This window comes from Callospermophilus lateralis, chromosome 3, assembly GCF_048772815.1.
Source record: "Callospermophilus lateralis isolate mCalLat2 chromosome 3, mCalLat2.hap1, whole genome shotgun sequence".
NCBI classification, from domain to species: domain Eukaryota; kingdom Metazoa; phylum Chordata; class Mammalia; order Rodentia; family Sciuridae; genus Callospermophilus; species Callospermophilus lateralis.
The window spans coordinates 23,559,590-23,587,571 of NC_135307.1; the positions used below are offsets into that span (position 1 = coordinate 23,559,590).

Genomic DNA, 27,982 nt, shown 5'->3' on the forward strand with positions numbered 1-27,982 from the left:
CCCTTTTCTCCCACTTAGTTTCTGGTAAACACAGTAATGGGAAGACTTTCCCTCCTCCATGCCCTTCCCCCATGATGTTCTGCTTCATCTTGGGACCACAGCAATGGATTTGGTTGACTGTGGACTGAGACCTCTGATACCATTAGACAAAATAAACTTTTCCTCCTCTAAGTTGTTCTTGTCAATTATTTTGGTCACAGTGATGCAAAACCTGACTAAAACACCATGACTAATGTGGAAGCTCTGTCAGAGCATCAGTCTTTGTAGTCTGTTTTCCCTTATTTGTCTTCTGTTCCGTAGAGGAGTCTATCTTTCACATATTTGATCCTGATTAATTCTTCCTAATTGAACTGCTAACTTTCACCTGGGCATTAATTCTTCCAAATTTCCTTTCCTGCTTTTTTTTGCAAATTAGGATTGCAAAATCAGCTACTAAGATAGAGGGACCAATTCAGTAACACATTGTGTGAAGCAGGCCTGGATGGGATTGGGGCAAATGAGAAGATGCCTACCTAACTGTAGGGAAGACATTGTTTACATTCATTGCCATGGGAATATTTATTCCCAGCATTGCCAGACCTTTGGATTTTTCAAGAGAAGCTGAAATTAGAATTATTTGTTTTCAAATTAAAGTTGTAAAATAGTGTTGTTAAACACACATTGGTAGGTTGAGTTTGTTTAGGTCCTCCAATTTTTATTGTCTGATTTAAGCCAAATGGCCAGAAACACAAAGCAAACTCTGTCTTTTTGTTCATGCTGATTTCTTGTTCAGTGTGTGGCGATTTGGACTATTAGAGGTTGTGTGAACTCTCTGAAAACTTAACTCTTGTCTGCTATTTTGGAAATATTGTATTATTTTAAAAATTCTATTTACAAATGCAAGAGTATATATAATTTCAATGCTCAGCCAAATAATAAATTCATCCCAGAATTTTGGTAGCAATCATTTTGTGGAAGTTTTCTTTCTTTCTTCTTCTTCTTTTTCTTTCTTTCTTTCTTTTTTTTTTTTTTTTTAAATCTTGACCTGTTTTCTTTTTATTTAATTTTTTTCAACTGCCTCATTTATTTTAGAAGGGTTGTAGTTATATGAGTCTAAAATATTTGTGTAATTCTGTTGGGGGGGCTATTAAGTAACTTAATTTTCTTTTGAAATTTCCTGGTATTTAACAGATAGCTACCTAGTCATCTGAGCAGCTATATTTGCATGTCTGCATAATCAGTCATTTTGTATGCTGAATGGACTTTCCTAGAAAACATGTCTTTGTATTTCTTGCTGCATGGACATTTATCCATGTGATTCTTCCCTTGGTGTTGGACCAGGGTGGACCTCTCAATATTGGGGAACAAAAATATAGCTTGCGAGTTGAGCCTACCAGGTTTCTTTCATGGAATAGTGAGGTGTGTGTATGTGTGCATGTGCATGTACGCATATGTGAAAGAAAGCATTCTATTTCTTCCAAGTTAACTTTCCAAAATTTATTTCCTTACATATAAAATGGATTACAGCAGTATTTACTTTGTAGGGCTCATGTTAGGATTAAGTTAGCTAAAGTGTAAAGTGCTTAGAACAGGGCTTGGCCCACAATGAAGGCCATATAAGTGTTGGTTATCAATACTGTTGTTTACTTCAGCTTCTGCCATGATGATCACTATTACCATTCATTTTCTTTTTTCTTATGTTTCTTTCACTTATACTAGCTCTAGTGTGTTCTGGGATTTTTGGGAACTCAGAATGTTGATTTCAATAATAAATATTGTTCTTATCAGATTATTATTATTTTTTAAAGAAGAGTTTCTTTTCTTATTATTTGACATCCCCGACCCCACCTTTTCTTGACCGACATTCATATGAAATAGCATAGTAATTAAAAGGTTGGACTTTGGAGATAAGACTCTTTGGATTTGAATTCTGACTCTGCCAGTTACTAAGTTATTTTACTTCTTTATGTTTTAGTTTTCTATAAAATGAGGATGATAATAATATTATAAGGATTAAGTGAGAGTACATAGAAGGTAGATAGTACAGAGGTTAGTTCATAGAAGACTACAAATATATAGCAATTATTTTAATAAAGTTGAACATTATCACACCTTTCTGTAAGTGCAAGCAGGTAGTATTGTATCATTTGTATTCTTGCGATTTTACAAAACAGCAAGTTAAAATGAAAAAATTTGACGGTGATTTATGTCATATATTTCAAGTTGTGAGGTGTCCTATTTATTTAAAAGGCATCTATAAGTTATGGTTTGAATTCAGTCTCTTCTAGCTGTGTAGCCACTGGGACTCTCTCTTTTTTTCATTTTCAAAAAAGATGATACTTTATTCATTTGAGACAAGAATATTGAGTATGTCAGATGGTATTCTGAAGCAGGGAATAGAGAGGTAAATAAGATATCATTTCTGCCCTCAGAGAGGTTACAAATCCTGCTTTGCAAGGTTGATAAGAGGATAAGCTAACCTTTACTGAGACACTTTTTATTTGCAAAGTTCCTGTCCCATCTAGGTGCTCAGTGAGTGGTGGCTCTATATTTGCACCTCTGATATTCTGATTTCCTATGATGTGTTCCTATTGTAAAATCAAGGTACGTGTTTGCTTTATCAATTTTTAAAAAAATCTTTCATATTGATTTTTACTTTTCAAATCTGCTTATTAAACTTTCATCTTCAAGTTCTTCAGCAAGAACATCATTATTTTCTCCTTGACTCTTGGAGAAATTGGCTATGCCACAGTTTGCTGGATCATCTGGTACTGCACTTTAAATAGTTTTAGAGTAAAGGCCATTATTTGTGTAACATGTTAAGGCAGGAGGCTTGAAAGCTGGGAACTAACTCCAGAGGGGGGGGAAATAGATCACGTGCTTGCAAAAAAGTCCTCAGATGGTGTTGTACATACAAGACCCCCCAAAATAAGTGCTTGCTTACATGGACCCTATTAGTGGTAGTTCTTGTCTAAAGTCTGCTGTCTTTTTTCTTGTGTCTTGGACCTGTTTTGTATTAGAATCCCCAATATTTTCTCATCAGATGCTTAAATCCCATGAGTAAATATCCCTTTTTGGCTACTCATTTATTTCTTTCTGTCTTTACATATGCAGACTTCTTCAAAGAGTGATTTATACTTATAGCTGCTGCTCCTTACCTCCTGTTTACTGTACAACCGGGCGCGCCTTCCTCACTTACACTGCTTTACTCAGACTGCTTTTGATATGGTCACTAACAGTTCCAAAGGATGCTTTCTAGTCCTTTTCCTATGTGACCTGTTATATTAGTGTATCAGAGTTTAGTTTCTCTCTAAACGGGAGACAGACACCCCACAGAAATGTGAACAGGATAAGTTTAACATAAAGTAGGGGTTGGTAAGCTATTTCCCATGGACCAAATTCAGACCACTGTAGGCCAAACCAAATGACCTCATTCATTTACATATCGCCATGCTTTTATGCTACAGTTGCAGTGACAGAGACTATATGTAATGGGATTGTCTCTAAAGGAATAGAAAGAACTGAGAATTCCCAAGATTGAAGGAAAGTATTCAAGGCAGGTATCAACTTGGAGGAAGGTGCTCCTGGAGGCTGGGATTCAGAACTTGCTAGAGAAGGTATTTGCAGCCCATTGGATGGTGGCAAGACTGGATATCTTAGACCAGAGCTGAGCAAGTACTGAATACTGTTCTAGGACAAGGCAAATATGGCTGAAGGGCAGGAAACTGCAACCAGGACTGATATCAGGAAACATCTCTGGGGTGTGTGTAGGTTGAAGTTGGGAGATTGACTGCAAAGGTACCTGTTGCCATTCACTGGGAATCTGAGTAGGGAGGTGGCGCTATTAAAACTTGATGGGGATTGACTGCCCTTCAGCAGGATGCTGAAATGGGAATGCAGCAAATGGAAAACTTTGGAACCAAGATGAGAACCCCGTTCCTCCTGTCGTGTCCTTCTAGCGTCCTCTATGGCAAAACTTACTGTTACACCAACTAAAAAAGGAGAAGTGTTTAAAGTTTCTGTTTACAAGGATCAGAATGGAGAGTATGTTTGGAGTTGAGAGACAATAAATTAGCTGGCAAAATTTTTACGAGTTCTTTTCTCACTTTCTTCAAACTCTCCTTTCCACAAATTTTGTTATACCATTTTACCTGATTTCCTGCTTAGTTTTCATGGTTGAGTCTCGCTTGCTAGCTCCTTCTTTCTGCCTTTTGTATGTTGGGGTTCTTCAGGGATTTTCCCTTGCTGTTCTTCTTACTATGTATTTTTTTTTTCTTCATGGTCTCATCCATTCTCATTCTGTCATCTCCCAGCATTTCCTTAATACCACATATCCAGGTGCATGTTAGACATCTTTACTTTAATTCCTTCCATGTTATACAAATTGACTCTTCCTTCCTACCTGAAACTTGGAGAAGTTCTATTTATGTTTCCCTACAATAATTTTCTCTTACTTACTCATTTTAGTAGTCCATAATCCAGCCAGCTACCAGGATCAGACATCTGTATTTCATCTTTTATTCTTTGTCTCATATTTAGTTCATCTCTGCCACTCTTTGTCTCTACTGTCATTGGCTTATATGTGCACTTAATGGGTTGCGATGGTGTCTAAACCCAGCTCTGTAGGATGTCCTTTTTACCATGTCACTTCCTGCTCAAGATTGTTTTCTCCCCCTTTATAGTAGTAGCTTTTAAATGTTTTTCTTTTCTTTTCACAATATAATTCTTTTAAAAGCCTACCCATACATAGCAAGCCAGAGCACAAAAATCACATGAAGGTAGCAAAGCTCATGGGAAAGGTAAAAGAGATGTACATATTTGGGCCATCTCTAGTTTCTCTAAGATAGTCTTTAGCTGGACTCTATTTCTTGATCTTAACCATCTATCAAACTTGTACTCTTTCAAGATGGGTGGAAGGATCCTGACCTGACTTCTCTAGAATTTGTCTTATTTCTTAGCTTACCATATGAAATAACTCTCATACTTTTTATTCCTCCCATTAAAATGTGACTTACTTGTTTACTTTGATCTGTAATTTCTAATGTAGTAATTATAACAGGCTGATGGACTGGACAGTTGATTTTAATCTTACTTGAATTTTATTTTTATATGGAAAGGGTTTGAGGCAGAGCTCTCAAATCCTTTGGCTATTGAATCATTGAGAAATACATTCTAAAATTTGAATTTGTCTTATGATTAGGCTTAAAATATACTTCCCATTTCCCTTCTAAATATCATCATCATTACCTTGAACATCTTCTTTGAGGACAGTTGCCATAGATAGGGACTGCTGAGGCACAATGGAGGCTATAGAAGCAATCACCTACTTAACATGCACTAGTCAGTCTTTGTGAAATATCATCCCTGATGTTGGGTGCTTATCTTTTATGGAACAGCTTGCAAATCCTAATTGTTTTAAACTGACTCTGAGGAAAAGAGATTTGAGAATCAATAAATTATAGCTCTCATACATACAAATGTGCATCATTATAATGAAGACAATCTGATGGCTCTTTTAGGTCAAATAACAAAAGAGGTGGACTTGAGTTTATAAAGGCTTTCTTCCAATCCTCTTATTACAAGGTTTGAATATGGTTTTACTCTCTCTGGTCACTGTGTTCAGGTTTGCATGTGGGCATTTGTCTTAGATCCTCAGTGGGAGTGAATTGATGGGGGTTTGCTACTTGCTTTGGTGGCTGTATGTCTTCTTTATAAGCTTCATTAAGGCAGAAACAACAATATTTATATCTTTAAATATTGATGTGTTGGGAACAACTAAATAACTGTTCTAAGAATTGTACCATCTGCTTTCCAGACCCTGAGCTTTCTCTAAGATTTTAGAGACTTTTATTCAAGGTCACACATCTTAGTCCTCTTAAGACTCTGGAAAGGTCTAAAAAACAGGTAGCACAAATGTCGTTTTCTTGTCAGTGACAAGGTTTGTTTTTATCAATTACTGCTTTCTTTAATTGAAGGAAAGACTTTTTTCACCTAAAACCAGAATTTGGAAAATTCACTTTAGTTAAATTTTTCTTCAAGAGCACAATCATTCTTCATATTTATTAATTTATTCTTTTCTATCATAAGGAATGTTTAAAGTTCAAATTGAGTGAGAATGAATTTCTCACTCAATTTGAACTTTTTCTTTTAAACTTTTAAAAATAATGATTAAAAATTTCCTTGAGTATATACAGATGCTTTTATACTTAATAACTCTTTGGGCTTCAAATTACAATATTGATTATATGTCACTCATGAACCATTTTTGGTTTTCAAAGTAAAATTTGATTACATAAGCAATATTAGTTTCTATTAATATATTTTCACATAGTCCTTCAATTTTTAAGTTCTTTCTGGCCTTTAGAATTTTTCTTTGAGTCAGCTTTTTAATCTAGTAACTGTCTTTTAGCATAAGTACAAAGAGAGAATAGTACACAACTTGAATAAAAGTTAGCTTATAAATTAGCTTATAAACTCATGATAAATGATTTCTGTGGCTAGCCAGTGCCCTTTAGTATGAACTGTGGAGACTGGCATTGTGATCCCATTTTGTCAGACTAGTTAGTGAGAACTAGAGACATGGCCCTACCTCGATAGATGTCAGAAGACTAGAATATAAGGGCAAGAAGTTACCAGGGAGGAAAATGAAATATGTTCCAAGGAAAAGGGAGTACTGAATATTGAACTTTAATTTTAACTCATTATTTGGGTTGCCAGTTTGTTAATCTGCTGTTAGCCTATTAACCTACAATCTTTTTTAAAAAAAATTTTAAAGATGTTGATGGATCTTTATTTTATTCATTTATGTATATGTGGTGCTGAGAATCAAACTTGCTTCACACATGCTAGGCAAGCGCTCTACCACTGAGCCACAACCCCATGCCTTTAACCTGTGATCTTTGAAGGTGATCTTTATACTTGTTTTTCTTTCTTTTAAATAACATATTTTCCCTCCTGATTATACAATAATAATACAAGTTCATGAAAGACAGGAATGTTTAAAACAATAGAAATTCATGAAGTACAGGAATGTTTAAAACAATAGAAATTAGCTGTACACACTGGATGGTTAATATACTTTTGGTATATTTTCCTCTCCTTTATTCCTGCCCTTTCCTGTGCCTCTAAATTTATATAAGGGTAATTAATATGCATCCAGATAACATAGTGTTTATTATAAAACTGAAATTCATACTTTTATTCCTTGCTTTGCCATTAAATATTCTCTAGAAACAGGATAAGGTATTTTAAGATCATTATACTCTTAAAATATATGGATGCTCTGTATTTTTAATCATTCTCTTATATTTTGAAATTTTAAGTTATTTTTATTGTCCCTTTAGTACAACTTTGGGTAAATATTGTTATATATAAATTTTTGTATGTATTCCAGATGATTTTTTATGAGAACTTTTTAAAAGTATTATTACTAGATCAATGGTAATTATCTTGATAGGGTAGTTGCTTGCAGATATCAGGCATTATATCAATTGAGACATTCTTAGACAAGAGTGCTCTTTCCCTGTAACCTCGCTGTCCATAGATATTATTATTTAAAAGAAAATAATAGGTTAGAAAGTGATGCCATTGTTTAATTTACATTTCTTATTAGGTTCAAGGTTTTTTCATAGTTACACTTGTTTTCTGATGTGACCACTCTCAGTATGCTTTTGTTGATGAAAACTGAATGAGTCTAATACATTAGGTACGGTTTTACTGGTAGTACGTTTTATGAGGTCAGCTGTCTTTATTGCTTATGATATTAGACTGTACCATATTTTAATTTGTAGTATAAATGATACATTGTTAATGATGAATGAAGAGTGTATAAACATTACTGCTTTGTGCTTTTCTTTTTGAGTTAGTTATATTAAGGGGTTCTCAGGAATTATTTTCATGGTCTTCCTAGGTTTTGATCATTTGGTGTGAACCTCTTGTCAACCTCAGTGGCCACTCTACTCTCATTTATTTTTCTCTGTCTCCATCTACACAATGTACAACAGCTATCAACAGTCATGTTGTTGGCTGATGATGGATTGGCATCTTTTGGTAGGGATATAATTGACACTGTTGCTTTCTGCGTTATGGCACTGAGGGTAGGTGTCCACTGAGTTAGCTATAGGAGTGCGTTTGACCTTTTGCGTTGTTAGTAATAGTTGAAGAAAATACCAAATTTTTATCAATCATGAAAATAATCTGTTTTTATTATTATATATTCTTTAATTTTCCTTAGTTTAACATTCATGAAACTTACATCATTTAAAATCCTTACGTGGTTGCTTAAAAAAAAGCCATGTAAATTTCTTAGATGTATGTCACTTTAATTCTTGATATCTCTGCAGGAGTTCCATCAGATGCAGGAGTTTGAACATCTTTTATGGCTCAAAGTGATTGAAATTAATAGCGGAAGACTTTGTGTGTGTTTACCAGTAAAACTTATGCTGAAAAGTGTGATTCTATCTTGTTAAAAGTATGTAATCCAAGTTGGGGTAAGTGAGAGAACTTTTTTCCCTGTGTTATGTGACATTTAGAGACAATAAATATCGTCTCAAAATTTTTTTATAAATAAAAAAAATTATTTAATGCTTTTAAATAAATTTTCTGTTTTAGAGTTAATTTTAGGTGCTCCATATCTTCACTTGTTAGATAGTCATCTATTGATTATAATATGTGTTCCATCATAAAAACTTTGTGGTGTCTATGCCTGTGGTAAAAATGTAAGTGGCATGAGGGGTGTACATGAAATCATATTAGTGGTTTTCCCTGGGGAGGTGGGATGAGAATAATAGTGAGTAGAAGTGTACTAAGGCTTTATTTATGATGTTATAAACATTTTCTTTTACAAAATTAGAAGCATGCATGTCAGAATGATATTTATCATTAATGTTAATTAATTATAGGTAGTAATGTATATATCTTCTTATTATATTAGTATTGTACTTTTTTGACAATTTTCCATATTAAAAAGAACCATAACAATTTCACTTTTAACTATTTTTAGTCAAGTTAAAACTAAAAATTGTCTACTCACTGGAAGAGTCTGATAGACCATTTATATTCAGTGAAGTTTTCTTCAGAGAAATGATTATTATTCAAATTTTGGTGCTCTTAGAAAAATCAAGTGTCCCCAAGGATGTTTATTTTATTGCTTGTTTTTAACCAACAACCATTATGGTAAACACATTGTTTATTAAGTATCACCTTTCTGTTCTGCTTGATGATTTCTTCAGTTTAGTTTTCCAAATTACAACTTTTTTTAAAATAAAAATTATTGTGCTGTAAATTTTATTATTTCAATTGATCCCATGCATAATTATTCTCTTATGTATGAGACAGAATCAGAAAATGTAGACCCCTTGCTCTAAGGCCAGTGGTTTGATTTGTTTTTAGTACTCTTTATTAAATATAGCATAGATATACCACTTAGTTTTTTTTCTTGGTGTCTAGTTAAGATTTCATATTGGTACTTGATATTTCCTTGCTTATCTTGATATGAAATAAGAGGAAACTGAGGGTACTAGAGACACTTATAAACTGTGGCCTGTTATTTTCTTCATCAAGTTTAATTAACCATTAGGATTGTTCACTCTTGGTACATAACAGATAGCAGAATATAGTGGGATGAACACGTTATTGAAGATAGAGAAGGCTGGCTGAGTCTTAGGTCTGCATCGTGGGTCTGCTACATATCACTGTATGGAGTTGGACATGTTACTCAATATCTCTTGGCCTCAGCATCCTGTATAAGTTAGGGCTAATAGTGTTCACTTTATAAAGTTGTTATGAGAATTAAAAATTGGTTTTCTATATAGGCATCCACATATTACCTGCATCCACATAGCAGGTGCTCAGAAATGTTGGTTCTTTCTCCTTTCACTAATGGAAAATGTTGGAAAGGACTTAGAATAAAAGATTATGTAGCAGAGATCCATAAGATATACTCAGAAGTTATTTTCTACATTTTAAAGACAAACTTTCTATTTAAGATTAAACTTTACATTTAAGATTTCTTTTTCTATCAAATTTTACTATAAGCTGGGAAAAGGAAAGCCAACCTTCAGCCTTAGATTTTTTTTTTTTTTTAAATGGGAGAGAGCAACACTGTGAGCACCATGCCTTTATATTTATACATAGGAGAGAAACAAGAACCAGAGGAAATAGTTGTAGAAGAAAGTTGAAAGGCCTTGGGCAGAGGAGAAACATGAGTTTTTTTTTTTTTTTTTTTTTTTAAAACGAGAGAGAGAGAGAGAGAGAGAGAGAGAGAGAGAGAGAGAGCGCGCATGAGCGAGCGAGAGAGAATTTTTTAATATTTATTTTTTAGTTTTCAGTGGACACACATCTTTATTTTATTTTTATGTGGTGCTGAGGATCCAACCCAGTGCCCTGCACATGCCAGGTGAGCGTGTTACCGCTTGAGCCACATCCCCAGCCCAAAGCATGAGTTTTTGATTGCAAAAACTAGTGTTTTAACTATACAAAGAAGTTGTATTCCATTGATTCTGATTAGATTTTGAAAAACCTAAACTCATAGGAAGAGTTCTTGCTTGTTTTTTTTTAATATAATTTTATTTAATATCTTTTAAATCATATTACTTTCATTAAATATTCTAGGATCTATACATATGTAGCATATTTTCCCTATCTTCTCTTTAGGTATATGGTCATGTACTTCCAAGATACATTCAGAATAAAGATCCAAAAAGTCCAGAATATTCTGTCATTAAAGAAAAGTTTTATCATACTGTACTTAATAAGCCAGAAAAAAAATGACCATATAGATATTAGGAAGATTGTAATAATTAATGTTAAAATAAAGATTGAGTTAACTTTCCACTAAGTAGAAAATGAAATTATTGGAATGTTCAATAAAATTTCAATTTTGATCAATTGAGTTTTCTCCACTGCTTCTTTGTTTTAAATGTATTTATTTTCTCCAACTTCTATTATAAGGTTTCTGAGATTTGAGATTTTCTTGAATGAAATAATTTTCTTATGCATAAAGTAGATAATAGAAGTAAAGAGAAAAGGCATGTTTAAAGAATTTTTCTATTGATGAAATTTTTCTGTGACTGTTTCACTTTCTGTTTTGGTGGAGATGTTGAAGATGCTATCTTCTTATGTATTCATTATTATAAAATTTGTATCTCTTTTACGTCATTTATTCTGTATTTCAAATTAAGGTGTACAATTTTTGTTGTACACTGAATGGGATTCTTTTATTGTAGGACAGACTATGTATCTTGTAGTATTTTTATGTTTAAAGAGACGTGTTCACATAGTAAGCTATAAACAGAAGTCTAATATTAAGACAATTGCAGGTCCTAGTTTCAGAGAATAGCTCTGTACTTCATAAAATTTGGAAGCACTGCACATATCTAAGGAATTATTATTCAGAGTGGTAAACATTACTAAAATCCCATTCAGTCATTGTTCTCTTAAAGCACCGTAAATAGGAGGGACAATTATGTGGGGAAGTGACTTGTATTTTCAAACTATTTGTGTAGAAATTATAATATGTCAGAGGGCTAATGTAATAAAGACCTAAAAATATTAAAAAGTGAATCATTACATTAATCTCATATTTTCCTGTGTTTTACTGTTTGACCTTGACTTGGATTTGTTTTTTAGCATTTGTGTACATCAATGGCAGAATCATCCAGTGATTCCGAACGCTTCCGCTTTCATGACCGATTGAGTCAATGGGCTACCAGATCAACTCATAGGGAAACTCGAAGTAATCCTACAGTCACCGAGAAGGTCAACACTATAACAAGTACTTTACAGGTTAGTTTAATAGTGGTTGTATTTCATAGATTTTAAATAGTTTGAGCTGAGAAATAGTTTTAGTGTATTGATTTTCTTACTACTGTAACAAATTACCACAAAGCTGAAGACTTAAAAAAAACTAAACTTGTTTTCTTAACAGTTCTGTAGGTCAGAAGTCTGAAAAAATTTGTTCCCTTGTCTTTTCCAGCCGCCCACACTTCTTGTTTGTGGCTCCCTTTATCTTCAAAGCCAACAAGGATGTTAAGGTTAAGCCCTTCTGACCACCTGTTTAGTCTTTGGAGATAAACCCAAGGTTTTGAGCATGATACACAGGTGCTCTACCTCTGAGTTATATCCCCTGCACCCACTTTTCCTTTTAAGGATGCTTGTGACTTCTTTTTTTGTCCAATTAATAATGCTCTATATCTCAAGGTCTTTAGTCACATCTGTAAAATCTTTTTTGCCAAGTATGGTAAGGATCATATTCATAGGTTCTGGGGTATAGGACTTAGAAATTGATGAGTTCCATTATAATACATGATAGGTTGTTAAGAACGTTCTGAAATGAAGCAATATTTCTATATAAAATATTGTGGGAGTGAAACCAGAAGAAATTATCATAGTAGATTTTTTTTTTTTTTTTTGGTACCAGAGATTGAACCCAGGGGTGCTTAACTACTGAGCCACATCCCCAGCCCTCTTTATTTTTCATTTTGAGACAGAGTCTTGCTAAGTTGTTTAGGGCTTCCCAAATTGCTGAGGCCGGTTTCATAATTGTGATTCTCCTGCCTCAGCCTCCTGAGCCACTGAGATTACAGGCATGTGCTACCATGCCCAGCCTTGATCTTCTTGTGCACATGTGCCTTTAGAGAGGTCTTGCTGAAGTCGGCTTTATGGATGAGTAGTACACATAGAGATACCATTTTGATCTAGAGGCTTACTTAAGACAGTGTTTGAAAGTTTGACTTAGGCAGTGAGTTTTCTTTCCATATAAAGAACTTGGGAAAAGGGTGAGGGAAGGCTAGCACAGTCATGCTAGAAAAAAGAAAACTCAGAAATAGATTATTTTTTTCCTATTCATGAATCTCTTACTTTTGCCTTAGCCTGGATAAGCATGGATTTTGGCTTTGTTTTGGGTTAGTATGTGATTTCTCTGGAAAAGCTACAATTTGATTTAAAATAAGAAGGCCTATTCTTTTTAAACTTATTTAAACTGACACAATAATGGAAGTTTAGGGCATGAATCCTTGTACTTTCCCATCACAAAGACACATTAGGTAAGAAGGTATTTTTGAAAGAGATGCCTCCATTAATGTTGTAGGGAAAATCTAGCATATTTAGATGGAAACTGTTTTTCTTATGATTAGAACTAAATTTATTGTTAATAGCTAAAGGTGAAAGAATACTTATTTTTTCTTTTCTCCAAGTTCTGAGGTGAAGTAATAATTTTAAAGAACATTAATCCTAATGATTTGCATCTCTTATACACAGTCTATTGGATTTGGTTTTTCACAATTATTTTTCTATGAAAAGGAGGTGAATTAGACGTACACAAATTTGATAATTAGGGTTCTTTTCAATTTGTGGTTTGTTGTTAACTTATAGACTCTTGGATAAGGCTTTAAATTATATGCTTTAGATTTCACACACATGAATTGAAGATGGGTTTGAGTTTTTTTCCTCCATGGTGTTAATTAAGGTTTATTTGATATTTATGAAGTATATTGATAGCTGACTTAATTGTGAAATAAATTATACCCTTTACAAACTATTGGCTTAGGTGTTTAACATACTACTCAGATCAATTAGGAAAAACAGTGTTTGGAACAATTAATAGGGTCTGTTTTCTTTATCAAGGACACCAGTCGGAATCTTCGACAAGTGGACCAGATGCTTGGGCAATATCGAGAATTTAGTAATGGACAGGCGGGTGCTATCGAACAGGTGAGAACGTTCACATATGTTTTCATTATTGCTTACCTAGCTTTTTGGGAGTAGTTTTTGGAGATTGGGGATGTAAGCTTAAGGAGATAACCAATGTGAATAGCTCTAATTTTTAAGCTGCTTTGCTATTTTATAGTTTAAATTTAGGTTATCTTATCGGATTGCCAGATAGCTTATATAGATTAGATTCTATTGAATTTGAAAGCTTTATGTCAGAGATGGGAGAATTTAGGACATGAGTAAACAGAATGTTCTAAACTTGGGTCACAAATATTATTCATGGAAAGATACACATTTTAAGGGTGGCTAATTTTAAGGTAACACATGTTCATTGTTTAAAAAAATAAAAGTTTCTTCTAGTCTCACTCCAAAAAGGTAACAATTTTGGTAGTTTCTTGTATATCTTTCAGAGCATTTTCTATGCATGTTACAAGCATGCATATGATGGCTTTAGACAATAGAACAGTATAAAATATAATGCTATGCAGCTTTTTCATTAAGTTATGCTGTCACTATTCCTATAATTTTATGTAGTTCTACCGCCTTCATTTTCACAGTTATATAATATTCCAAAGTATGGATGTATCCAGTAAACTATGTAGCAGGGACCATTATTTCACACATGTTTTTGTGTAATCCTGTAGGATACCTGGAGGTAGAATTGATAGGTTAAAGAGTATGCACATTTGAAAGTTTGCTGGATATTTCCAAAGTGCCCTTTCAAAGATGCACCAGTTTGGGTGAATAAATATTTAATATTAATTAATATTCATTTTTCTAATTATGTTTTTTCTTCTTTTGGAATTTGTTTCCTCATCTTCTGTATACTCTTGCAAAACTAATTAAATTTATTCCTTCATGTTTCTAATGAGTATGTACTGTAATAAGATTAATATATTATAATGATTATTTTTTATGTATCTTTGCTGTACTGAATTGTTATAACTGTCAAGTTATAATTGACTTGTTATCCTCTTCAAAAGTATAGTCATACTCATTTGCTTGTAATTAGAAACTAATTGCCCGTACAAAAGGAAACATATTTCTCTGGTAAAGATTTCTACTACTTTCATTTAGAAAATAAACTTAGGCTTGCCTATCATGCCTAAGTCCCTGGCTTCAATACCCAGAACTATGAAAGCACAAAAACAAAAAGGAAAATAAACTTGGGCATTTTTTGCTCTTAGAGAATTCTTATGCTTTAAGATGTAGTTGAAGCGGTAGAATTTATATATTTAGGTAGCTCATGAATTGATTTAAGTTAATTAATAATCTCTGCCTTTTTATTTATTTGTGAAAAATTGAAAACATTTATTGTTAACTAGTAACAGAACAATCCTACTTTGTCAAGTTGAATGTTAGAGTTTTACTTATAATAGAAAATTTCTTTTGAATTGTGCAATTGGGAAATGAAATTATGTATTAGAGAAATTTCTGTACAGACAAGCATTTAAAGCACAAAATGTGTTCTCCTGTGGCTTTAAGTCTCTGGTGGGGCTAGAGTTGACTAATGCTGAACTTTCTGGGGAGTGGTTTTATTCATGGGAAGTTATCTCAGAGGTATTTATTTCCATCTGAGTTGTAAGTACATTGACTGCAAAGCTACTCATAGAAAAAATAAGACTCAGGAGAGCCAGAGTCTTTGTTTTTGCTTCAGGCTGTTTCTTAGTCTAGTCTTGTTTTTCCACAGTTTCTTCAAATTCTTGTTCTGTTAAAACAGTTGATTCTCAATGATTTTTCCTCCAGCATATCCAAGTACTATGCTTTATATTATATTCATTCAATGTAGCAATGATTTTTATCTTGCTACTCAGAAGTTACTTTCAGGAAGGGGAAACACCTGCCATAACCTATGGGGAGACATAACTGAGAAAGAATATTTCTTACAAGTGATTCTGATGGGCCTTTCACTGAAAATTGCTTTCACAATATTATAATATTTATTGTTATGAAATATATCATGCCTAAAAATGGTTACATGTAATGTGCCAACTATCATGTGATTTATGTGAGTCTTAATTGTCTTCAAGTCTTTCAAATACCTACTGTAATTGACCATCTTTCTTCTTTCTTTTTGAAAATCAATGTGTGTTCTGCAATCAAACAAATCCTCTTGCTGTGGAACATGTTTTTTTTTTTTTTTTTTTTTAAATCCTGTGATAGGTTAAACTTAGCTAATGCTCAGTCATTAAAAACAAAAACAAAAACTCACCGTGCTAAATGTTCATTGCCTCCTTGGAATTAGTATTTCTCTTATAAAATATAAAAATATTTCCTAAAAAATGAAATCAACTCTCTTGCTCTGGGGAAGATAGGAACTTTTATTAACTTAGATTTTGTAAATGATTTTATTGCTAAACCTCAGGAAAGAGAGATAGTGATATATATTTGCTTAAATATTAATTTTCTTAGGGTTTAACTTTGTGAGCATAATTTATCAAAGTATGAGGGAAAGAGTTTAGAAATATAAATATTTTGTGCAACGTTTTTCTCCTGAGATTATTTCCCATCAAGGTTACTGTAAAAATTATTCCTTTTGGTCTTGTAAAGTCTAATTGCCGTGATCATGTTAGGTCAATTTTTGGACTACTTTTCTTTAAAATATTTGTGACTTCACTATTGTTTCCTTGAATCTTTAAAGCCACCAACCATAAGTTTAATTCATTACTTACAATATGTGAAGGCTCTTCTCTGAGGGGTTGACCAGTGCTAGAATACCGAACTTTTCATAGTCTCTTTGGGAATTTCTCCCAAATAGTGAAAGTAAGTGTCTTTTGACAACAATGTACTAGTCTCTCAATAGTGTATCCCCTACACTCTATGTATGTTAGCTATTAGTTCTGTTAGCAAGGCTATAAGACATATTATTAATATTCTCATTTTCAAGATAAGAAAACTGGGTCACTGAACAGTCACTAACTTGCCCGTGGTCTAGCAAGTGTAGCAAAGGTAGGAGTTTGTGTCAGAACCCAGTATCAGTATTCATTTACTTCATCAGTCATAGTTACTCAAATCTTGATGATTCATATTTATAAAAGTTGGGGCTTTAGATTTAAAGTTTGAAGGGTTATATAATTGTGCATTAAGAAACTAGATATTGGAAATTACATCATTATAAAGCAGAAGGCCTTTGTCTCACAGGTCATTATTATTATAGCTGGTACAATGTCTAGAATGAAAGTTAGATGGAAGAAGTATAGATAAAGAATTGGGAATAAGTCAGGTGGTGAGGTTAAGATTGGTATTGAGGTGTTGCTACAGGTGGCGTGTCTAGTTGCAATTTTAAGCAATGGGGTGGAGTCTGTGAGTTATCTGTACCAGCACTGACTTTACCTGCTTCTTCCTAGGAAACAAGTATTGATTTTTCACTAACCTTTCTTGTAGCTATTCTAGTCAACAAATCATAGTTAGTTGGATAGTGTGACTTTGGGTCTTTTGGCATCAAGAATGTTTTGAATTTGTTGGAGGTTTGAGAACATTTGGACCAAAGAAGATATGTGAAGGTTTTATTTTAAAACTTACTATAAAGATTTGGAATGAATTATGCTTCTTAGTGTTAGACTACTGCTAGAACTGTGCAATTGATTTGCTTAGTGCTTGGAATACTTCTAGTACCGCATGTTCCTGTTCATGAGAGAGCAGGGTAAATTCTTGTGGTAATGCTATAAAAATGGAATGCCCTGAAGAAAGAATATTCAACATAAAAAGTTAATATCTTGTGCAGTAGAAATTTGTGTTGAAGTTGATGAGGTTAAAGTAGTTAATACTGGGTATAAAAGAAAAATACAGTTCTCTTGATTCAAAGCAGCAAATTAAGTTCATTTTTAAGGTACAGATTGACCAAAAAAATAATATCAAATTAGAGTTTAGGGACTTTTAATAGGTGATTTTTTTCCCTAGTTAAGTACTCTGATTAAAATTTCACTTTGGAGTAGGAGAATGTCGCCATCTGGTATGCGAACTTTGTAAGAATATTGAATATTAAATAATAAAGTCCAGGTTTTTCCTCTTATTTAATGGGCTTCATTTGTCAGATGCACTTATTGACATAGATACTAGCCATTTATCCTACTGCAAAGTTGAGTTATCTGCTGCTGCTTTGGGTGAGCTTCACTAACTCACTAATTGTCTAAAGATAATAACTGTTCATAATTTTTCAATAACTTTAATATTAACTAATAAGAGTATGGCTAAGAAATTTTAACCAAAGAAATTCTTTTAAAAACCATCCTTTTGTAAACATATTTCAGATTTTTAGAATTAGGTTCTTAAGTTCACTTGTTTAAAATTTCATTCCCAAGTCTCTCATGAATCTACTGGACAGGAGAGTAATTTTTCCAAAATTTTGCCTTGAGGCCAGTGGAGGGGACGGGACAAAAACAAACATGTAGTCTTTGGAGTCAGAATTGAAATTGAATCCTGATCTTTCCTCTAGAAACTACCTCAGTGATTCTGGGCAAGATACTAATAAACCTTTCTGAGACTGAGTTTCTTCATTCAAAAAGTGAATATAACCATATATACTTCATTATAACTAACATTTACTTAAGAGCTCATACTGTTTTGGCTACTTGCTAAGCATTTATCTTCGAATTTCTTTAATTTGTCTGATGATCTCTACTATCAGGCATTTGCTAGTTTTTAACTTGAGATCCCTGGTACTTTATACTTACTTAATACATGTTATTTTCCTTTCCTTGAACTCCCTGGGCATGACTTCAGTTTATGTGTGTATCCCTATAGCTGTGACTAACACATGTTGCAACATGTAAAAGGTGATTATTTGACTTCAAACAATATGCTAAATTAACATACCCAATAATGCTTCCAGCATTTATGTTTGTGAGTACAGTATATTATTTATCCTCCTAAAGTACAGTATATTGGTACTAAGGGCTCCTTCCACTTTCCATGAGTGATCACTATTGACATTTAAATATTTTATGTAAATTAATAAAAATTTCTTCAAAAATTATATTTAGAGTAAGTGACATGTAGGGCTTTGAATATACAGGATTTCATTGTAAAATAAAGTACTTAAAATAGTGTATCATTTGAAAGGGAGTTCGTAAGTTTGAGGAAAGATGTTATGAGTCTATATTTCTTATTTTTCTAATGTTTCATGTTTTTATATGTACAGAAGTTAGGTACAACAATTGGAACTAGTGATCTTTTGGTAAATAAAATATAAGATAGCATCAATCTTTAAAAAATGTATTTTAGCATGGTGGGACCAGAAGATAGGCAAACAGTACATTGCACCTATTTGGTTTTATAAAAATTTTTACTTATCTCCTTTTTTTTTTTTTTAAAAAAAAAACTTTACCAGTGAAAGGTAACTATTATAAAGAATGAACATAGTGTTGGTAAAATTAACGAGTTACTACAACCAGTGTATTTTGTAATCTGTTACCAGGTCGATCTTGATGTTCTGAAGAAATAGGCAGTGAAGGAAAGCCAAGTATAAAATATTTAATAATAAAAGTATCTAATGATAACATTATTATTCTTGACAAATTCTTAAGATGACCTCTCCTCCCCTCCAATTTTGCCTTGGATTTTGCCACTTACCTCTAACAATTATAAATGTTATACTTACATTTCTTTATGTCAACATTTTAGATCTAAATTTAGAATACAAACTGCCTCCTGGTCACCAGTGCTATATACATTGTGAATGTTTGCAGAATACTGCCTCTGTATTGACAGATGAATAACAGACAAACTATTTAGGTTTTCCAGTTCATGCTTGACTATGCAGCTAAGTGAATGCAGTTATTTATACATGACCAAATTTTCATGCCCTTCTGTATAGTCTTAAGTTGTATTAAGTTGTATTTTCTTACTATGAAAATAAAGGACAATATGTGGTAACAATTTTTGAAGAAACTAAGTAGAATCATTGAGTGGTTCAAGCCTACTTTTTAAATTGTAGCGTTTAGTTTTTACCAAAGTTGTTCTGTTTTTGAATTTATCTTTTTCATCTGTGTAGGAGCTAATTTGATGTTTATTTGGTAGTTAGTATATGGTATAATAGATGCTTTTTAGTGTATTGCCGCTATGGTCTCTTTGTGAAAGTAGTTAATTATGGGCATTTTTAAAGAGGTTCCTAATGACTGTTTATTTTTTCTTTTCTTTTCTTTTCTTTTCTTTTCTTTTCTTTTTCCTTCCTTCCTTCCTTCCTTCCTTCCTTCCTTCCTTCCTTCCTTCCTTCCTTCCTTCCTTCTTTCTTTTCTTTCTTATATTGGGAATGGAACCCAGGGGTGCACTACAACTGAGCTACATTCCCAGCTGCTTAATTTTTTTTATTTTTCATTTTGATACAAGTTCTTTTTTTTTTTTTCTTTTTTTTTTTTTTTAAGCTGCTGAGTCTGGCCTTGAGCTTGAGATCCTCCTGCTTCAGCCTCCCAAGTTGCTGGGGTCACAGGCATGTGCCATCATGTGTGGCCTGATGACATTTTAATGTTGATTTTTTTTTCATTCTCTCCACATGAGCCTAATTAGTCAAGGATGGTTTTGTTGAGAATGTAAATATGTGAGATACACTATTATTAATGAAATAGTTACTGATATTGATGAAGGAAGTTTATTTATGTGGTTCTTTGCCATTTCCCATCTTGCCTTATTGAATCTAAATTTTACTGATTTTTTTTTTTTTATGCAATCTTGATATTTTTTCTAAGGACTTGTCAAGTAGCTTGCTATTCTCTGGAAAGAAAAAAAATTATTTAAAAAACTAGATAGTTGTTAAATATACTAAAGTAAAGTTGGGGGATAAACAAAAGCAAGAGTTTCAGTCCCAGGTAAAACAGAATTAGTATACTCTTTCATTTCAGGGTATTGACTACAAACCTCTATTGAATGCTTGGAGCAACTACTTGAGGATTCTGAGAAGTACATACAGGCAGTCCTTGTTTGTATGGTTTTAATGTATATGCATGTCATTATTTATAGTTAAATAACACCAGTCTTCAAACAACACAATTCAAATTTCAGTTACCATGGTATATTAATTGTAAGCAACTACTTACAGATTTAGATGCTTTCTCTTTAGTCCAAAACTACTGTGTAAATATCAGATCACTTCTTTTGCAGTCTGTTGAGGATTGGTTGCTAACAACGAAATGTGTGGTTTGTTACCTCCTCGTCTTCCAATGATAAACCCAATTTTACAAAAATAGTCAAAATAAAATTGGCAGCAAAGATGAACATGCAGCAGAGAAATGAGAAATGATAATGGTGGAAAGTGAAATGTGAATCATATTATGGAGAAATTCTATGTGGAGTTCTGAAGAAAAGGCTGATAGTGGGAATATTAATTGCCTTGTTCAAGAATCCGTAGATACGCAGCGAGAGGAATTTAGTGAAATAATTTTTTTTGAACTACAGATTTTTCTAAATGTCTTCTCTAGATAAAAGCATTCCACTTCTCCATTTTTTAATTTAAAATGTATTTATTTATTCTAATTTGTTATACATGACAGCAGAATACCTTTCAATCATAGTACACATATAGAGCACAATTTTTCATGTCTCTGATTGTTCACAAAGTAGTCACACCATTTGTGTTTTCATTCATGTACTTAGGGTAATGATGTCCATATCATTCCACTGTTTTTCCTACCCCCATTCCCCCTCCCTTCCTCGCCCTTCCCTATGACCTATCTAAAGTTCCTCCATTCCTCCCATGCTTTCTCCCCCACTCCCCAATTATGGACCAGCGTCCACATATCAGAGAAAACATTTGGCCTTTGGGTTTTGGGGGTTGGCTTAGTTCACTTAGCATAATATTCATACATTGTCTTATTTCACTCTCAAAATAAAGTATGTGAAAAAGTGATCATCTGGATGGAGTGTGAAAGATGTGGATAGAAAAAGCGGAAGTGGTTTAGCTGAGGAACACACTGCCAAGCTTTCCCTTTGGACCTTCTGAGTTATGATGTTTTTAATGCTCTCATCTCTTATTTGGAGTCCCCATTCTTGCCCAGAAGACCTCCTGTCATAGATTTAGTTTATAATGTAGTCAATCCTTCGAGTTTTATATGCCATCCCTCACAATTCATTAGGATTGGCTTACCTTTTTTTTTTTTTTTTTGGTATTGAGGATTGAACCCAGGGTTGTTTTACCACTTGAGCTTCACACCCAGCCTTTTTTAAAAAAACATTTTTTTTTTTTGTAGTTGTGGATGAAAAAATGCCTTTATTTGTGTATTTTTATGTGGTGCTAAGGATCGAACCCAATGCCTCACACATGCTAGGCAAGTGCTCTGTCACTAGCTACAGCTTCAGTCCTAAAAATTCGAGACAGGGACTTCATAAGTTGACCAGACTGGCCTTGAATTTGCAGTTGTCCTGCCTCAACCTCTTGAGTATCTGGATTACAGATGTGTGCCACTGTTCCTGGCTTACATTTTTTTTTAAATTAGTTTTTTTTCCAAATAAGAGACATCATATGGGTTTCAGTGATTTCAATGAGAATTTAAAAAAATAGATATTTTTATTTTAGTTATAATTTAAAAAAGTTTTAAAAAATATTTTATTTACTGATTTTTAACATAATGATAGGTTCCCTAGTATCTTCTAGTGATGACCAATGAATCCCCACCCCAATATGATTATCAACTTACAATGGTATGCATATTTTAAATGTTTTAATTCATTGCAGTTGATATGATACTCAAATTGCCTCATTTTTGGATAGAAGGGCCTACTCAACTTCTAAATGTTTTTAACATGTCTTGATGATTTGGATGAGCTGCCTTATCAACAAGTATTCCGTTCAACTTCAGTGTCCAGGTTTTACTTGTATTCATATACTGGTACATAGTAGTAACATTTAATTTGTTTTAGTGTAACATCAAAAAGAACAGAGGTAAAAGAATAGATGTGTAAATTTTGTTTTTATGTCAAGATGAAGTGGCAACATACATAGCATATTGCATGTTTCCTGTTTTGCAGGTAGAGAGATAGTCATATAAGACTCAAAAGACTCTGTACTATTAAAGCCAGTACCAGTCTTGGATTGAGAATTGATTTTAGTTTCAACAAAATAGCAATATTTATCATAGAAAATTAGTGTTAAATTGAGTTTTATTAGTATTACTGTTTTTATTTAATTTTAAGTTTGGTTTGACTTTGCACCTAGTTAGGAGTTATAACCCTAAAGACTTTAAAACATTTCTTATGTCTTTCTATCTTATCCCTTTATTTCTTTGCTTTGTGTTTTAGTAGTTATCAGATTGGTTTCTTATGTCATAATTAGATTTTGTACAGTGTTGTGTTTTTACAACTTCAAGTGTGGATTTTAATTCTATTATATTTTTAGTTTATGTTTTAGGTGTGGGACCTATTTTTGCCTTGAGACTTGTGGGAGTACCTTAAAACAGTGTTTATTTCACTCCTCTAACTTTTACATTTCATTTTTTGGGGGCTTTATATCAGACTGTACATCTCCAATGGCTTAGTATACATCTTTTCATAGCTTTAAAATTAGTTTGTCAATTAGTTTTCCTAAATTTTTATCTTGTTTCTGAAACATTAATTTTCTAAGACTAGAACTAGATTTTGGTATAATGTCTCATTTCTCTTGTTCTATAATATTTTTCTGTACATTCTGTAATGTTGTTTTTTTTTTTAATAGCAGGGCATGTGTGTGTAAATAAATTTATTTTATTCATCAACTTTTAGTTATAGTTTAGGATTTATTAGCAAATAAGCCCACATAAAAAAGGATGTTGGCAAGTTCTACTCTTGGCATTGGTAGATAAGATTGAATTGGATTAATTTTCTAGGAACTGCCAAGGAAATGAGCAATTTGGCAGTTAGGAAAAAAAAGGAGAGAAATGAATTACAGTAGATGGGGTAGAGAGAGAAGATGGGAGGGGAGGGGAGGGGAGGGGGGATTGTAGAGGATAGGAAAGGCAGCAGAATACAACATACACTAGTTTGGCACTATGTAAAAACGTGGATGTGTAACTGATGTGATTCTGCAATCTGTATACGGGGTAAAAATGGGAGTTCATAACCCACTTGAATCAAATGTATGAAATATGATATGTCAAGAGCTTTGTAATGTTTTGAACAACCAATAATAATGAAAAAAAGTTTTCCAGCAATTCTGGGTTTGTGGATTTTTTTTCTCATCTTTACACTTTATTTCCATTTCTTTGGGTGTTAGTCAGATCTTCTTTTTGGATCTGTAGTTTTATATAACTTGGATCGTTATTCTCAATGTTTAGCATGCTTTTATTTACTGTAGCTCTTTAGGTTTAAAAAGGTGTTTTCTTGTGTTTACTGCTGGCTGATTCCCTAATGAGCTGAAGAGAACATTTGGACCACAGTGGTCTCTAGTGTGTGCTAATAGTCCTGTGTTTTCCCTATAGTGTACTGGAATTTGCAGAATTTGAATGCATAGAAGTGGTACTCTGATATAGTTGGGCAATGTACATTGTTTCAATAGCAGTATCGTTGTGACAACTGTTGAGTTTCTGCTTTGTTATAAATCTGGATTCTGAAAGGATGTTTAGAAGGAAGAAAGGCTTCTTCTTGTTCAGATGTGTTGGCCTTTTATCTTTTTCTTATGGGTATACAGCAATTAGACACTTCAATCTGGTTGGTAAGCCCTGATAGTACATATCTCAGCCACATTCTGGCAGTAGAAAGATGGAATAGGTGGTGACAGATACTATTTAAAACCAGTTGTCTGCATTGGTTCTTAAAATATTATGTTCACAGTTTTTATATTTCCTAATATAACTTAGTTCAAAATTTCTCTTGTACTGATTTTCTTTGTGAAACCAGATATTTCAGAAATGGCTTTTAAAATCTGTAGTTGTTTGTATTTGGAAGAGGTTCAAAAAGACTTAACTCTTCATTATATTCTTTAATTTAGTTAAAAGAAAACTTGGAACAGTCAGTAGGCCAGCTAAGAAGTCAACGTTTGTTGAGAAACTCAGGAGGGAGAAGCGTTTCTGTTACAAGTCTGAGTGCAAGTGACCTTGATGGTGGTACTGTGACAGGTAAACTTGTAAAATATTCTGAAGACCCTTTTTTACATAAGAAATATTTTTGAAGTACATGTTGAAGACATTTAGTCTTTGGAGAAATATAGTACATACACAGTGTCATGCTGATTAGGTGTTAGAACATGTAGTCCTCAAGAATTTTATACTGCCTATTTAGGAATTTATTAAAGGATATTTGTTATTCTATTAGTTTTGTTTTTCTCAGGTTGTAGACTACCTGGAGCTTTACCTGACAAAGCTTGTATTTGATTATCTACTACCAAAGAATCAAAACAAAGACACAAATAAGATTTACTATGTGGCATGCTCTCTGGGTTAATAATCTTGTCCTAGCATAATAATTTTTCAAACATCTGACTGGGAACCTATAATATGATACCTGTTGGCAGCAGGTGAATTTTAGCCTTGATGTGCAACCAGACAACAATTCCTAGGTTAAAAGTTATAAAATAAAATACTTAGTTTCCTTATAAGTAATCTTACTTTTGCTTTCCCATAGCACCAAGATTCATATTGTTGTGAAGGGAGGTGGTTAGATGGATTGAACATCAGTGCCTTGCATTGTTTATATTGCTGATGATCACCAGAGTAATGATTAAAATGATTTAAAATATTATTTTTATCTACTTGGTTTTCATTGATTTTTATGCACTATTCAGATGTTAGATTAATTTATTATTTTTAAAATACTGTTTTATTAGGATTAAATTATACTTTTGAGAGTCATGAAAGCTTTCTATTTAGAAACTATTTTTATATAAGAAAAAACTAATGTTGCTTCTTTGGGAAGTATAAACAACTTGGAACTTTTGGCATGTTCTGTTACCGGGTTGGTTCTCTTGTTCATTTTGTCTGCTTTAAGAGATAGATTAGTGGAACTTCATGGGTACAGCATGGCACTTGGGAGTAGCATGGGTTAAGGTCATATGTATATATCCGCATCTGATTTACATGTCTGATGTAAAATTTTATATTGTTTCTTCTCACTCAGTGTTTTAATACCCTTCCTTTTCTTTCATTTGCAAAGAGAGCCACCGATTTCCACCTACCTCGCCTCTCAAGGACTATGATTCACAGGGTAATAAGCGAATTAGACCCAGACCTGGTGTCCGATTTGTTCGGGATACTGATGACATGGTTCAGGTACTTTGTGCCATTGTGTAATTTGTGTGTGGCATTTCCTTACATTTTTATCTAAGTGACTAACATTTGAACTTTATGGCTGAATTTTAAGAATTTGCTTATCAGCAACTTTGTACTTTTTTCTTTTAAAATATAGAAATTGCTTTATTTTTAGTGCACGAATCATATCACACATTTATTTTGAATTTTGTTATGGAAGATTATATTTTATAGATGATTTAAAAGTGAGTTTAGTTGGACATGTTTTGTTTCCTTTCCTCTACTGGTGACTCACTCTTTTGAAAGCCCTCCTAAGTCAGTTACTTTCTATTTTGCTAAATTTGAACAAATATGAGCAAGTTAGTCCCTGTGTGATTGACCTATTGATTTTTGTTTTTTCCACCATTGGTGTTTTTCTTATTGTTAAATCATTAATGGAGCTACTTTCTATTAAGTAAGACATTTCGTACTTGATATCATTCATTGAAGTATTAGTTTTATGAATATATTTCTTTTGTTGCTTCTTTTTCTAAAGTTCTCTGCAGAGCTGTAATTATTTCTTTTGTTGTCTTGTGTATAGAAAATGGCTAGGGAAAATTTCTGGTTTTGACATCTTTGTATTGGTGGTTTTAGGATTAGGTGCTTGATGTTTGTCTTAGGATACTCATCTGTACCTGTTGTTGGCTACAATGTGAGATAAAGGTAAAATATAACCAGATGAATTAGAAAGCACCTTTTAGAAAATATTTCCTTGAGCATATTTTTTTTCTTTCTTTTCTTTTTTTTTTTTTTTAAATTAGTACTGAGGATTCAACCCAGGGATGCTCAACCACTGAGCCACATTCCCAGCCCTTTTTATATTTTATTTAGAGACAGGGTTTTGCTGAGATGATTAGTGCCTTGCTGAGTGGCTGAGGCTGGCTTTGAATTTGCAGGGCTGGGGATGTGGCTCAAGTGGTAGCGTGCTAGCCTGGCATGCGTGCGGTCCTGGTTCGATCCTCAGCACCACATACAAACAAAGATGTTGTGTCCGCCAAGTACTAAAAAATAAATACTAAAAAAAAAAAAAAAATTCTCTCTCTCTCTCCCTCTCTCACTCTTTCTTTAAAAAAAAAAAAAAAGAATTTGCACTCCTCCTGTCTCAGCCTTCAAGCCACTGGTTTTATAGGCATGTGCCACTGAACTGGGTGCATATTCTTTTTTGATAGGTGCAGTTTGCTAGCATGCACTATATAATCAAATCCAGAGCACAGAACAACATCTTAACATTACTCATTTACTGTATTACTTCTCTTATTTGTGACAGTGATAAGTAAAAAGTCTTTTCATCGAGTTTATAATCTGTGTGGGGAAGTTAGATGTTAATTGAACAAGTATATTAATAGACCCATAAATATGAAGTGAGATGCATGCTGTAATGGAAAGGACAGAGGGCATTGGGAGTGTATAGTAGATGGATCTGATAATGGATCCAATAGATGGATCCATTGGGAGTGTGTAGTAGATGGATCGACAAAGGCTTTCTGAAGCAAGGTTGAGCCAAGATCTGAGAATAGATGGAGTCATTCTAGGTAGTTCCATTCAAAGTGAGTTTTCTTAAGAAATATCCTTAACTCCACTTAACTGTGTATGTTTTTAATGCCCCATTAAAGTTTGTAGTTTGTTTACACATCTGTTTCCCATGTTAGATTGTAAGCCTCTCATTTCCCAGCTGGTAGGTGGCATTGGTTTATTGCTTAATGTGCATTTATTTAAATGAATCAATTTGTTGTTTCTGTAAGTCTATATAACTTAAAAATCATTTATTATAAATTACAGTAAACACATACATATATATTTGTAGATAGCATATTTATTTGTAGATAAAGGTACAGCGATGAGATTGTATACCAGTAAGAAACAAGCCTCAAGCCTCTATTATGCTCCTTTTTTAAAAATCTGAGTACTATCATATGTTTTCCTTTTTGAAGAAAACCATTTTTACTACATCTTATTAGTGTTGCTTACCTTTAAGCCATGTATAAATTGAATATTACTGTATGCTTCTTTTTTAATATTTATTTTTTAGTTGTAGTTGGATATAATACCTTTATTTTATTTATTTTTATGTGGTGCTGAGGATCGAACCCAGGGCCTCGCATGTGCTA

The 27,982-nt window shown here is 33.2% G+C and overlaps 1 protein-coding gene across 2 annotated transcripts in view; it reads left to right on the forward strand.

The window, feature by feature from the left end:
• The window catches only part of Cep128 (centrosomal protein 128), a 387,702-nt gene that overhangs the window by 15,066 nt on the left and 344,654 nt on the right, over positions 1–27,982 (forward strand). Inside the window, exons 3-7 of one of the 2 annotated variants that reach the window (XM_076848049.2) lie at positions 8,322–8,468; positions 11,608–11,763; positions 13,603–13,689; positions 24,581–24,707; positions 25,741–25,856. In XM_076848049.2, coding sequence (XP_076704164.1) covers positions 11,623–11,763; positions 13,603–13,689; positions 24,581–24,707; positions 25,741–25,856 — 471 coding nt within the window. In that variant the 5' untranslated portion in view covers positions 8,322–8,468; positions 11,608–11,622. The remainder of the gene's footprint in view (positions 1–8,321; positions 8,469–11,607; positions 11,764–13,602; positions 13,690–24,580; positions 24,708–25,740; positions 25,857–27,982) is intronic. The other variant, XM_076848048.2, reaches the window with a different exon arrangement.